This window comes from Polypterus senegalus, chromosome 6 (assembly GCF_016835505.1).
Source record: "Polypterus senegalus isolate Bchr_013 chromosome 6, ASM1683550v1, whole genome shotgun sequence".
Taxonomy (NCBI): Eukaryota; Metazoa; Chordata; class Cladistia; order Polypteriformes; family Polypteridae; genus Polypterus; species Polypterus senegalus.
Window position 1 is genome coordinate 175,490,758 of NC_053159.1, and position 14,841 is coordinate 175,505,598.

At 41.6% G+C, this 14,841-nt stretch overlaps 1 protein-coding gene across 1 annotated transcript in view; it reads left to right on the forward strand.

Moving 5' to 3' along the window:
- Positions 1-12,830: 12,830 nt before the first annotated feature.
- The window catches only part of erich2 (glutamate-rich 2), a 115,640-nt gene continuing 113,629 nt past the window's right edge, over positions 12,831-14,841 (forward strand). Inside the window, exons 1-2 of the mRNA XM_039757599.1 lie at positions 12,831-13,724; positions 13,811-13,850. Of these exons, the coding sequence (XP_039613533.1) occupies positions 13,711-13,724; positions 13,811-13,850 (54 nt within the window). The 5' untranslated portion in view covers positions 12,831-13,710. The remainder of the gene's footprint in view (positions 13,725-13,810; positions 13,851-14,841) is intronic.

Genomic DNA, 14,841 nt, shown 5'->3' on the forward strand with positions numbered 1-14,841 from the left:
GCAAACTCCACGCAGGGAGGACCCGGGAAGCGAACCCAGGTCTCCTTACTGCGAGGCAGCAGCGCTACCACTGTACCACTGTGCCACTGTGCCACCCATCATATAATCATTGCTTGACAAAGAACCATTTCATACTGCAAAGGGTTCTCTGTGTACAAAGTTGGTTCTTAAGGTTTTGAACAGGTTCCTAATATGTGGACAAAACAGACATCTTTAAAGTATAGTAGGCAGGATAGTGACAGACCAAGAACACCTGAACTTCACCTCTGTGAGCGTATACAGCAGGAGTTCTTCCTTAATCAGAAACCCTTTAGCATTTCACATATCCGTTTTCTTTTACTCATAGTCATTTTTGAAATCCTTTATGGGTCTAAATAAAAGGTGTTTCCTGGAACCTCCATATGCATGGTTGTTTAGGGAACCAAAAATGGTTCCAGTGTGGCATCACTTTGTCGAATCACACTGGCACCTTTATTTAAGAGCGTTTATGCAGAGTCGCTAAGTCCAGTTTAGGGTCTTGAGGTTTTATAAAGTAGAAATTAACCAATCAAAGCAGGGATTTGAGTCATCAAATTTCTAAAGCTGCTCGTTTCATATTCTATGACCACGACTGCCGGGTTGTGTCCAGTGTTTTCTCATTCCCACTCTGGACGATTGGGGCACAGAGCTGCTTGCTACAGTTAGCAATCTGGAGCTCCTCTGACACTCTTAAAAGTAAAGATGCCTGAGTAGCTCTTCACAGCAGTGCAATAGGGGAACCATTTTTGGTTTCCAGAAGAACTGTCCATATGAAGGTTCCAGAAAGAAGTTTTATATAATTTAGATCAGTAACAGGCTCCATATAAATAGATGATAATAGGTTTGTGAAACACCAATGGGTTTCTGATTTTAAAAGAACTGTCACTGCATGCAATTACACAGGCTGAGTTCAGGTTTTCTTGCAGGATGTGAGGATCTTAATAATAATAATAATAATAATTCTTTATATGTATATAGTGCTTTACTCACTAATCAAAGCGCTCTCCGTGCAAGCAGGACCTATCTGCTGTATCACCTACTGTACTTTAAAGATTAGCTTTGTCCTTATGTTAAAGACCCTTTTCAAAGCCTAAAGACCCAATTTCTTTTGACCTTTCCCAGAAATGGGCCTTTGCCAAGCAATGCAACTTCACAACTAAGTAAAGAGCCAAGTTTGAATGTTTATTTTTGAGAGTGATGCGATCAGCCATACTGGGAGAGTCCAGAGCCTCTATAAATGCAAAAATAATACAAGCTGTCTGGGAGAGCATGCACGTTCTGCGCTGAAGTTAAGCGGAGTAACATGGAGCCCACTTTTTTTTTTCTTATAGTCAGTCGTGTGTTGAAGTGAATAACAATGAGTTGCAACTACGTGACGTTTCCAGTGCTTTGAACTGAGAATTCTACACAACCAATCTCTTCTTCTTCTTCTTCTTTCGGCTGCTCCCGTTAGGGGTCGCCACAGCGGATAATCTGTTTCCATATCTTCATGTCCACCTCTTCTTGCTCTCACACACCCATTACCTGCAACCCTTCTCTTAGGCCTTACTCTTTTCCTCTTGTCTGGCAGCTCCATCTTTAACATCCACCTCCCAATATACCCAGCTTCTCTCATCTGCACATGTCAAACCCAGCGCAATCTTAGGCGTAATATTAGAATGACCGGCAGCTCGAAACTCAGTCGTCATGCGTCAGTGTTGAGTGCTGATTTGCGACATGGACTGACTGACTCCGAACCTTGCCTGTGATTACGAGAGTGGGTGTCGGAAAATGAAAGGCTGCATGCATTGCCGACCCTGTATATAATATAAAAAAAAGTCAGTCCGTCAGGATTGGTGACAGGCGTGTGTAACGGAATGGCGTCCCGTCCAGAGCGGGTGCCCAACGATTCAGAAAATGAGCGGACGAGCGCATGAGAAACGGAATCATACATATGACAGTATTTAATGATAATAATGTTTCTAGATTAGTTCACTGCCCGGGGTTTGTTTCCTGTCTTGCGTCCTGTGTTAGCTGGGATTCGCTCCAGCAGACTCCCGTGACCCTGCAGTTGGGATATAGCGGGTTGGATAATGGATGGATGGATAGATTAATTTATTTTTTATAGTATTTGATGTTCTCGTATTCCGCACGTTAATGTTATTATTTCTGACATTCATATTTTATTTATAACACTGATTTGAGTCTCTTGATTGTTTTTAGTCCTTGTGTGAATTGCTTTTTTCACAGAAATGTCTCCACATACGCAGCGCTATGTCGTCACTGGAATGATATTCGTGTGTCAGTCGTGTGCTTCGGCTGGCGCAGGCGTCCCGTCCGGGTCGCTTTACTGCGCAGGTATAGCGTCGGACTAACAGAGGGATGAAAATAAAAGGGACTCACTTATCAAAGTACGCCAATGGCCTGACAAAGAAGTATTTAATTGTGGGAAGGGCACTTTTCATATTAAGTATGTTCTTTGGACTTGAAAGGCTCTTGTGGATAAAGCAGATATCTTGAATGTACAGCAGGAGCCGACAGCAGGATACTGAAATATAAAAATAGAACCATAGGGAGCCTTAATTAAATCGATTAATGATTACTCATGGAACCTGTTATGAAAATTTAAAAATTGGTTCTTACTGGAACCTTCACGTGGATGGGTCCTGTTTAAACCAAAAATGATTGTCCTATTGTATCGCTCTGAAGAATCACTTTGGCATCTGTGTTTTTAAGAGTGCGGGGAGGCGTCAGTTATTTTCGTAAGTTGCATTAGCAATGTGAGATGACGGGTCATTTCAAACTTGTAGTTTAAAACGGATTGACGAGCATTGGAAGAATTCAACTTCTGCTGCCGAATTTTGTTCAAGTTGTACAGTTCACTGTGGCAGCCGTTGTAAAGTATAAAGCAGAAGCACCGACTGCATTCGTTTATTCGCAATATTTTACAGGTTATTTAGACGAATAAATGTATCAGTTTACTCATAAACCCGGTACTTACCCAACAAGAACATCACGCATAACGCTTAAAGAGTCGAGCGGAGCACGCAGGCGTGGACGGGACGCCCACTCTGCGAAGGAAGCACAAACACAGCAGCCCCTTTCGGAATGGGAGGGGAAAACCCACTGGCAGCTGATGGAAACTCCGCAACGAAGGCACCCCGGCTTCGGCAACGGCTTTATCAGCAAATCAGACGATGAGCAGCCGCGACAGGGGGTCTGATTAAGAGGTCTACCAAAGAAAACGGCCTAAGAGAACCCTGGATAAATATACAGATGAGGTGGGGTTTGCTGAAGGGCTCACAACGGGATCTCCACCTACACAGCCAGATAATCGGAAGGAAATGCGACTAAAACTGTTTACGTGATCGTGGCAATGGAGCCGGAGCTCAAACCGCAAGTTCATTACTTTCTTGAAAACTTTCAGGAATTAATTCCCGATTATTATTTATATTGCGTTGTTCGTTAGTGATAAGAGTCAAGACATGCCATTAAATGATATTAAGCAGTAAGATGATTTTCTATCTTTCTTTCTTTCTTTCTTTCTTTCTTTCTTTCTTTCTTTCTTTCTTTCTTTCAGCAGTATAGTTCATGTCAGAGAAAGTATTAATAAAGTTTATTAATTATTTTTTTTAAAAAAGGAGGAGTAATTAGTGAGAGGTTGTAGAAGTGAAGAGACGTGGTTGGTGTAGCTCAGCGTTGTGTGTTCACCGTTCGGTCATGAAAAGAATTGGCAAATAGTCTGCCAATTGGGGTGTTTGATTTCTACATATGGAGGACTCTTCTGCTACGCTACGGATGTCACTCAAGAGCCAAGAAGAACCGACGCCGGACTCTGGTAAGGTGAAAACAGAAGACTATTAACCCGCGTCCAGAACATACAGCTTTTACACTTCTTTCTTTCTTTCTTTTTCTTTCTTTCTTTCTTTCTTTCTTTCTTTCTTTCTTTCTTTCTTTCTTTCTTTCTATCCATAAAATTTATAAACTTTAATTCTTTTTCTCATATACCTCCCAGCACACCCACTGTCCAAACGTCTGATTTTACCAGGCGGTAAGCTTCATTCTTCCATATTGTGCGCCTGTTTGACACTTTCGTGTGTCTCTTCCTAATTATAGAATAGTAAATTAAATTCACCGAGTCTCTGATAATATGCTAATATTTTACCCTAAACCCTGGGGTGTCAGGTGGCGCAGCTGTTAGCGCTGCCATCTGGTGGGCGCAGCATCGTTGTTCAATTCTTGTGCCCAGTTGTTGTTCATGTGGGATTTTCATGTTTTCTTCGTACTGCCGTGGATTTTCCTTCAATGCACCTAAAAATAAAGCTGCCAAAGTGGTTTATTAGTGCAATGCCATAGGGGAAGCATTTTTGAGTCCATAAAACACTGTGAATAGAGGCTAACAGATTTTGTGAAATACCGGTGTGTTCCTGATTTTAAATGGACGCTCAATGCATGCAATCATTAAGACTCAGTTCAGGTCTTCTTGTTCTGTTGGCATCCTTCTGGGTCACCTACTAAGCTTGAAATATGTCTGCTTTGCCCACATATTATTAACCATTTCAAAGCCCAAAGAACCAATTTCATATGCAATGAGTTCTGAATCTGAATGCTCTTAGTGAAGCAACAGCTGTACGAGGAACTACACACCCTTCATTTTAGAGTGTAAGAAAAGTGCAGAAGTGTTTCACTCAGGGTCGCTAAGAGAACAAACATTGAGGACTAATCAGGCAACATCTAATAACTTTGCCGCAGTGGTCACCCACATAAACACTCATTTCAACATTATATCATCCTCGCCGCATTCACCATCCAGATGGGTGTCAGCCATGGACAGGATGACAGTTTATCATGGAGTCCAGCAGGGATGTTCTTAGGCATACGCGAACTACGCATCCGCATAGGAACCCAACCGGCCCCGCAGCATAACAAACACCGCGTGGCCCAGACGTGCATGTGGACTCTTACCACAGACGAAAGGGACTAACTGGGTGGTCGGTGAGTTTTTGCGTCCGGGCCAATGGGCAGGCAGTGTGAATGCCTAGAGAGCGAGGGTAGACACCGGCCGGTGAAAAAGGAGCATTGGTTTGCAGGAAAACGTCTTCTGTGTTCCTGCAGATGCATGTTTGTCGCGGTTGCGAATTGCTGAATGTAGCGTGTAAAACAGTTTGCTATGGTGCACGCGGTCGTGCGTCGTAACCGAAAAGTTGGTTTTTAAAGACTGCTTACTTCATTGTGCTTCATCCTCAGTTGTGAAGGATTGTTTTAAGGATCCCATGGGATACCCCTCGCAAACCGTTTCACACGCTGCATATGGCGATTCACCTCCGCTAGAAACATGCCTCTATGAACAGTCAACGTAGCTCGGAGGTGCATGACATGCACATGACATTAACCTGACCTGCACTGCATGTGGCCTCTACGACAGACGAATATACTGTAAATGACGCCATTTTTTCTGTGTTGTCGCGTCCGAGTTGGTGGGCGTGGCCCTGTGAGTTGTCGTCGTATCCAATGGTCTTGGAGTTGGTGGGCGTGGCTCTTTCCTGCGTGCGCCATAGGTGTCTCACTTGTCGGCAGCTTAGTGAATCCACGCCTCTTCCGGCGTGCTTTCCATGGTTGTCTTGCCTTAGTGAATTATATATATAGATACTGTATTGAGGATTTGTTCTGTTCTGCGTATTGTACTGCATTGTATTGACCCCCTTCTGTTTGACACCCACTGCACGTCTAACCTATCTGGAAAGGGGTCTCTCTTTTAACTGCCTTTCCCAAGATTTCTTCCATTTTTTCCCACCAAGGGTTTTTTTGGGAGTTTTTCCGGGAGTTTTTACTTTTCTTAGAGAGTCAAGGCTGGGGGGCTGTCAAGAGGCAGGGCCTGTTAAAGCCCATTGTGTGATTTTGGGCTTTACAAAAAATAAATTGTATTGTATTATCTTTAAGATCATACTTGAACCAAACAGTGCCAGCACGGTGAGGATTAAAGGTGGATCTCTGTGGCTTTATTACATCTCTTGTATGGGACGTTGATACTGGGAATGTCGTTTCTTCATTTTTGCAAGGTGTCACTGGCTGATAAAGTGGCTCGCTTAGGCTCTCAAGGTGACATGGGAATCAAGGGGGGCTTCCTTGTCATTTTATAAGGTGCTGTCTAAACCAAATTCCAACTGATGTTTCACAGTTGCAGTACGACTTGTTTGTTTGTTCGATGGGAATATTGGCCAACAGGCTAGCTTGTATATAATGTCACACATCCGTGTCAGAGGGGCAGCTTCAGGGCTCCTTGGAGGTAAACACTACCACTCTGGGGCACAAGAGGACGCTGTCACTGACAGTATTGTCTCATTTTGCTCTTAAAGCTCAGAGAAGACCATTAGAGGCCTGGTGACCCCACTGCTTCCAGTCCAGGGATTATAAAGCTGAGATGCTCCCATAAGGAGGGGGTCTGACTTTGGGCAAAGCAGACCACCTGACAGAGCCTTGACCTAAACGTTTGACGGGTCTATAGAGATTGACTCCACTTATTTCAAAAAACAGTGTATTTGTGCTTTGTTTCTGTTTTGCTCCACTTGTATGGACTTGTATGACCCTCAGTCGATGATATAAGCTTATATATGGCAGCTCACATAACGTTTTAGTGGTTGAACATTGTAACATAAAAATCTCTAGATAGCTAAATCCAATTCAGTGTCACAGGGAGCTGTAGCCTATCCCAGCTGCAATGGGAGCCATTCAGGAACAAACCCTGGATAGAGCTCCAGACCATCAAAACACACTCACAGGAGGTTCATTTGGAATTGTCATTTTATCTGAGTGGCATCGGTTTGGCTGTTTGGGGACATTTGAGGACCTGGAACATGGACATTGGCAGACAGGTGTGCACTCATATGACATGTACATTTATTCAAGGCGACTTACAACCTTTGAGATACAAGTGGGTTCATTTCTTTTGTGAAGTGAGCTGCTCATGGTCATATAAATTCACAACCTCCGGGTTTGCAGCCCAAAGCTTTAACCACCACGACACGCTGCCTGCCTTACAACAGTCAGTCAGTCATTATCCAACCCACTATATCCTAACATAGGGTCATGGGGGTCTGCTGGAGCCAATCCCAGCAAACACAGGGCGCAAGGCAGGAACAAATCCTGGGCAGGGTGCCAGCCCACCGCAGGGCACACTCACACACACCCACCCACACACCAGGAACACTGAGAGGAAACCGGAGCACCCAGAGGAAACCCACACAGACACGGGGAGAACAAGCAAACTCCACACAGGGAGGACCCGGGAAGCGAACCAAGTGTCCTAACTGCGAGGCAGCAGCACTATCCACTGTGCCACCGTGCCGCCCTGCCTTGCAACAGATTTGTCCAAATTCTTAAGGTCCAGCTGTGTAGCCCAGTGCTTCAGGTGCTACAACACACAGCTCACCATTACAAAGCCCTCACTTTTCAGTTTGTAGATGATTTACTTTTAGCACCAGGAGACCTTTGCTTACACGCCCGCCACCTGGTGAACACCACCCAGCACACCATCTTCTTCTTCTTCGCTGTTTTTTCAGTATCAGCGACTCAATCTTACAGACTGACTAAACCAACTTCCACCTTTCTACTATTTAAAAGCTCTGTTATGAATCGCTTCACTGTATACACTCTTAAAAATCAATGTGCCAGAGTGGTTCTTCAGAGCAAAGACCCATCCACATGAAGGTTCCAGAAAGATCCATAACAGGCTCCATATAGTAAGTAACCAGGAACAGATGGGAACAGACTTATGAAATGCCAAGTGCTGATTTTAAAAGGACGCTTATTGCACGCAGTCACGCAGGCTGAGTTCAGGTGTTCTTAATCTTTAGTGTCCTTCTAGGTAGACTACCATAATTTAGAGCAGGGGTCTCCAACACGTTACTCACTAGCTACCAGTAGCTTGCAACCCCTTTTCAAGTAGCTCGCCAAAGGGTCAATGAACCCTATATACATTTGAAAACTTGATTAGTCAAATTAGGGGTGGGAGATCTTTCCAAAAGATCATATCATGATCCTTTTAACACAAAATCACGATCCACAATCTGAATTGCAATCTATATTTTCAATTTGGCATACACTTAAGAGAATAGCCGAACTCAGACTCATAAAGACCTAAGTAACACTTTATTTTAAATATCAAACAAACTTGAATTCAATTGTTCTCTCGTTTGCTAGTGAAGCGGAGTTAATGAACACAGCCTGAAGCTGGCGAGCGAGTGAAGAAGGCCCATCGGCCCGCTGCATGGATCTTGGATTTGTGCAAATAGATCGGTACCACAGGGAAACTATGATACATAGAGAAATGAGAGAAGTCGCAAAATCAACCGGCATGTTCAAGCATATTATAGAAAAAAAAAAAAACAGATCTAAATCTAAATTAAGTAGTTCTCTCGTGAAAAGTAGACAGACATACAGACAGTCAGACATTGGATTGTATATCTTCTTATATAATACGCTACCATGGCTGTTTTTTTGTCTGTGCAGGATTTTAAATCACCTGTAGCTCGCAAACCATTTCACCTATTGATTTGAAATTTGGTACACATATACTACGTGATGTCTACTATCCGCTTTCCTGGTAAAGATTTTTATTACTATTTTTTATTTTTATTTTATTTTATTTTATTGTAGAATCAACTCTCGGCAGAGCGCAACAGGGTGGCCGTAAGGCGCATGCGTATGGGCGCCTTTCTTATTCCCTACCACCTTTGCTAATCATTCTTGAGGCAGATTGAAGAGTTAAATGCCAGCTTAAGTGAAAAATTAAAGAAAACATACTAAGTAATTACAACACACATCAGTTTTAACTCGAAAAGATGCCGACGAAAGACGAAAAGCAGCGAGCTTCTATAGGATGGAGAAAAGAAGAGCTGCTCAGGAAGCAGCAAGCACATCAACCTCTGAGCAAACGAATGCTGAACAGAGACAGAGAAAGAGAATGAAAACTATTAGATAGATAGATAGATAGATGGATAGATAGATAGATAGATAGATAGATAGATAGATAGATAGATAGATAGATAGATAGATAGATAGATAGATAGATATTAACGATCAGGGCAAGTTTATTCAGAGCACGTTATTGTGCAGTACGCCGTTACTGGTATTATATATTAGTAAATCTTCAAAATAATGTGCAGTTAAAGTCTCAACAGCATTGTAAGTGCCTTGAGCATGGAAAAGGCGCTATATAAATAAAATGGATTATTATTATTTTTAAAACAGCATTCTCAGCATTTCTGGAGCTTAGCAGAGCCCGATAACTACTGTATAAGAATCTTCACCAAGCGGTTCTGAAAATGTCTGCTTAGTTTAGGTCTCCATACCTCTGTGAGTCTGACATGAATGTCATGAACTCAAAGTTCAGAAACAGACGAACATTTAAATGACTCCATAAGAGTGAACCTCAGTGACTTCACTTCACCAGACACCTGCCTCTGTTGTTGACTCCATGCAGTGCCAGTCATCAGACGAACTAAAAAAAGACATCACAAATGCAACTGGACCTGTGAATAAAGTGAACTCAATATTTTTTCTGATGTTTTAATGAAGAATGTGAGTTGTGGACACCAACATTTTGTAAATGTTCAGGCAAAACAAGCTTATTCAGTTTGTTTATGTTGAAATAAGCGATGAGAATAAACGTTAGAAAACACGAGTAGCTCTCGGCCATTTTCATTTTGGAAAAGTACCTCTCAGGGGAAAAAATATTGGAGACCCCTAATTTTTTTTTTTGCACATATTAGGATGTTTTCCAAAGCACAAAGAACCAACTTCATATGCAGAGCACCCTTCATAGAATGCAATGGTGCTTTGTCAAGCAATGGAGCTATGAGGAACCTTACATACCAATAAAGAACCTTAAAATGCCATTAAAGAGAGCGTATGATGCATTTGCCTTGTATGGCACCTTTCACAGATCGCTTTATCTCCAGACATTTCTCACATTATGTTACTAAAATGGATTTTAAACAATGCAGTTTCATTAGTCAGTCCTTAATTTTACAAATATTCCTATTAAATACGCTCCTGTTTGCTTTATCTTACCCAACACAAAGGTGCTATTTAAACTATAAACTGCTTTTGAGTCACGTGAGTGAACAATATTATTTTCAGTCTAATTTTATTTGTGAGAACTATTACAGTACCTGGCTTTGTGTCCTCTTTTCATATTTTTCTATAACCCGTTTATCCATTACAGGGTCACCAGGGGTCTTTACCAGTAGCCTCGGGTGACTTTCCTTGGTTTTTTTTTGAAGTGATTGAAGGCTTATCTCGCAGCAGCGCCCCCTATTGATAGATCTTTTACAGGACCATATCAAACTTCTCTGAAGAACAAAACGATTCTGACGGCCTTGAAGATGACACTTATTTTAAGGACCATGGACTCTCATAGCCTGGGAGACGATTTGAAGCATACATGAGTTATTACGGTGAACCGTTAAACAAAACTCACTCAAAAAACACATTCTTTGCTATTATAAAGATTAGTCAGATACTTTAAATAAAATCTATTTTAAAATATTTTTTTAAAATCAGCTTTATTTGTTCAAATTAATTAGACACAATGCAAATCAGATGGATCTAATTGAATCGTATAAAATCAATTGGATTAGTTTCAACAGACAAGCAAAAGTACTCCACTCTGAAAATGTACAGTTGTGGAGGTTCACTTTATGCAACTAATTTAAATCACTTAAACTTAAAATTATTACGTTTCTCTTAACATTTTCCAGTTAAATTGACTTACATTTGTTAGATGACACACTGATACAGTTAATTTATGTTGAAACAAAGCAATCAAACCATTTTATTAAATTTAAGCATAATCTGTCTAAAGGACTGCTGCCGTCACTCACTTATTTTATGTTAATCGTAGTGTGTTGAAGGACCGAGGGAGAGACCATGTTTGGGATGCTAGAGGGCAGCCTCCCTGGGTTGCTACAGCACCACGGATTCCTGCAGAGTCTGCTGGGACTTGTAGTTTGGAGCAGCCCTGTTGGGTTCCGCTGTAAGTGCATCTGGATCCTCGGAGGAACCTCTTCTGCCAGCTGGAAGACGGTTGAGAAACACCTGGAGCACTTCTGGGTGTTTTAATGAAGGAGCTGCCTCACACCAATCAGGGAGCTAGAGTCGGGAGGTGGAGGACAGAGAAGAGAGAAAAGAGAAGGGACCGAGTAATTTGGTTGGTGATGTGTGCACTGTGTTGTGTAAAGGCAGAAGAAGAAATAAAAGCGTGTGTGATTTGGGACTTGTGAGTCTGCGTGTCTGTCTGTGCCAGGGCTGATATTCCACAGCACCCAAAATGAATACTTTTCTTGTCCGAAATACACAGTTAAATCGAGTTGTTTTAATTTAAAATAATAGCCGTCCATGACTATCCCATATTTGCATAATATATGATATTTTACATAAAGCTCCACCCCTTTTGTTGACAACACGTTCACATTCCGAGATTGATCTCCACTTCTTTGTAAACTTACTGTAGAAAGGAAGTTAAAGGTTTCTAGTAATTAGATTTTTTTTTTCCAAATGCCGTGGGTTTTTTGGGGTTGTGGAAGTCAATTTATGTTACTCGTTTTTGATACACGTCATCCACCTTACATCAGAAAAGCGGCTTTTTCTTAATTTCCAATGCAACAATGGGTTACACTTCAGTTTAGGAACTGCAAACATGTTTCCATTACTCATTCACTCTTAAGTAACAAGACCTTAATAGATAGATAGATAGATAGATAGATAGATAGATAGATAGATAGATAGATAGATAGATAGATAGATAAGGCACTATATAATAGATAGATAGATAGATAGATAGATAGATAGATAGATAAGGCACTATATAATAGATAGATAGATAGATAGATAGATAGATAGATAGATAGATAGATAGATATGAAAGGCACTATATGATAGATAGATAGATAGATAGATAGATAGATAGATAGATAGATAGATAGATACTTTATTAATCCCAACGGGAAATTCACATAATCCTGCAGCAATATACTGATACAAAAAAATTAAATTAAAGAGTAATAAAAATGCATGTAAAAGCAGACAATAACTTTGTATAATGTTAGCGTTTACCCCCCCAGGCGGAACTGAAGAGTCACATAGTTTGGGGTCTCCTCAGTCTGTCGCTGAGGCTGCTCCTCTGTCTGGAGATGATCCTGTTCAATGGATGCAGTGGATTCTCCATGATTGACAGGAGTTTGCTCAGTGCCCGTCGCTCTGCCACAGATGTCAAACTGTCCAGCTCCGTGCCAACAATAGAGCCTGCCTTCCTCACCAGTTTGTCCAGGTGTGAGGCGTCCTTCTTCTTTATGCTGCCTCCCTAGCACACCACCGCGTAGAAGAGGGCGCTCGCCACAACTGTCTGGTAGTACATCTGCAGCATCTTATTGCAGATGTTGAAGGACGCCAGCCTTCTAAGGAAGTATAGTCGGCTCTGTCCTCTCTTGCACAGAGCAGCAGTATTGGCAGTCCAGTCCAATTTATCATCCAGCTGCACTCCCAGGTATTTATAGGTTTGCACCCTCTGCACACAGTCACCTCTGTTGATCACGGGGTCCATGAGGGGCCCGGGCCTTCTAAAATCTACTACCAGTTCCTTGGTCTTGCTGGTGTTCAGGTGTAATTGGTTTGAGTCACACCATTTAACAAAGTCCTTGATTAGGCTCATATTCTCCTCCTCCTGCCCACTCCTAATGCAGCCCATCAATGCATCCATCAATCCTTTCAACCAGCTTTGTTCAAGTTCAGGGTTAAAAGAAGTTTCTAATCTATAATAGGAGAAATGGGCAAAAAAGTTACAAACCCTGGACGGGATTGCCAGTCCACAACATATTGGGTATTTTACAATCACCAATCACTTAATTAAAATCAACTTATAAAACACTTTTGCTGGACCTGACTAAGATGCTATGAAACTCCAACTCAAGGTGTTAAACGTCGAGCAGAAAGATCATCCATCCACCTTTGTAACCAGCTGGGTCCAATTTCAGGATTGCTGGAAGCTTCATGATGGCCGAATTGAGCAATCAGGGACAAACCAACATATTTGGCTATTTCAGAATCATTTATTACGTGATGGTATATTCAACTTTTAAAGGTCACAGAACAAATTAAAATATATGTAAGCTAACATCCTGTGTCCCGGAAATATCGTGTGAGACAAAAAACAACCCTGGTGAATACACTGACACATTTATTCACTAATGTACATCGGGCTTCGCATAGTCAATGACGCTATGAACAGCTGAAGTCACTATTTTTCTGCAAGATGTTCAGGTAACTGCGCGTCTTCTTGGAAATCAATCATATCGCTTTAGTCAGCTCTATTTAAATGGAACTCTTAGTGTGTTAAAGCAGTCGGTCATTAGTTATTCTTCGTTCTTGAGTTCACTTGGAAGTGATGACAACTGTTGTTTGAAACCAGATGCCCCATGTGAAAGACATATGCGTCTCGCCTCGGCAGGCACCCAACACGGACCCTTTATTTCGCAAGGCTTGTTTTACCAGCCGACTCCTTTTCATGGAAACTCCCAGCGCCCGTTCGTCGTTGCCGTGACAACGAGACTCCGTGTTTCAGATTGCCGCTTTGCCACGCTGAGCTGCGAGGGCGGCACTTGTTTTGCGGATTTTTTCAGGTAACGCCGTTGATCACGAGCAGTGAAAAACACGCGGATGAACATGAACAGGTACCGATTTATCCATCATGACGAAGACAAACTACATAGGCCTGATCTTAACCCGCGCTGACGTCTGAATTATTTGTTTTATTTAGATCACACGGCTTGGTAAAGTCGCCGAGGCATCCATCGAAGGTAAGTACGTTTAATTTTCTTCAGTGTCACTTAATTTAGTTTTATTATTTAAAAGATGTGTCGGTGTAGAAAAAGGCGATAATCTGCACGGGCGGTTTGTGGACGAAAGCGCTTATCGGAATGTACTCCTCGCTAAACATATTCCGCTTATCATGTTTTATAGCGCCATTCTCTGTAAATCGAAGAGTACAGTTTCCCCTGGAGCCAAATTTAAAATCATCATTTTTACATTTAAAGTTTTTTATTGTCGTAGTTTTAATTTTAAATTGCATTCAGTAATTTATTACGAGAAGGCAACATACAGATTTTCCTAAAACGGCCAGTGTGTTTTCTAAGATAAGACTAAATTAAATGCAGAAGCTTCTGGAAAGATACAGGTGTGCATTTAATTATAATTGTAAGGAGTCCACCAGCACAGTTGTGTGCAGTCCTGGGCCGATTGTGTCTGTGATAAGCTGTTCCCTTTGACTTCTTTATTTCTCTTCGCATTTAATTGACAATATTGTACAAGACTGCGCTGTAGTCTATACGCCTGGTTTGACTTGATCTGCTAAGCAAACAAACATATAAATACATGATAATAATAATAATAATAAAGGGCATAAACACAATACACTGTTTCTTAGTCCATCTCTCCTCCCCTTCTAACCTGCCGTGTCCGACCAGTCTTGATAACGGGGTGGGCTTATGAATGACCAACAGCTCCTCTGAGTCCAGGATTGGATCTTTTGTACAGTTCTACTGCTGGTCAGGGTGTGAGGTCGTGGAGGGAGAAAGGGAAAGCATTCCCAGGCCGCACTCAAAAAAAAAAAAAAAAAAAAATCGCTGGAGAAATTTTAATTCAATTACATGTAAATATTAAACATGTCCGAGTTAACCAGACTTCTTTTAACTGACATCAGTGAACAAAGAGTTTTGTTAAACATGGTAAATTCAGCATGTTGATTGCACACTTTTGCACTGCATAATGATTTGATTCTTTCAATTAAAT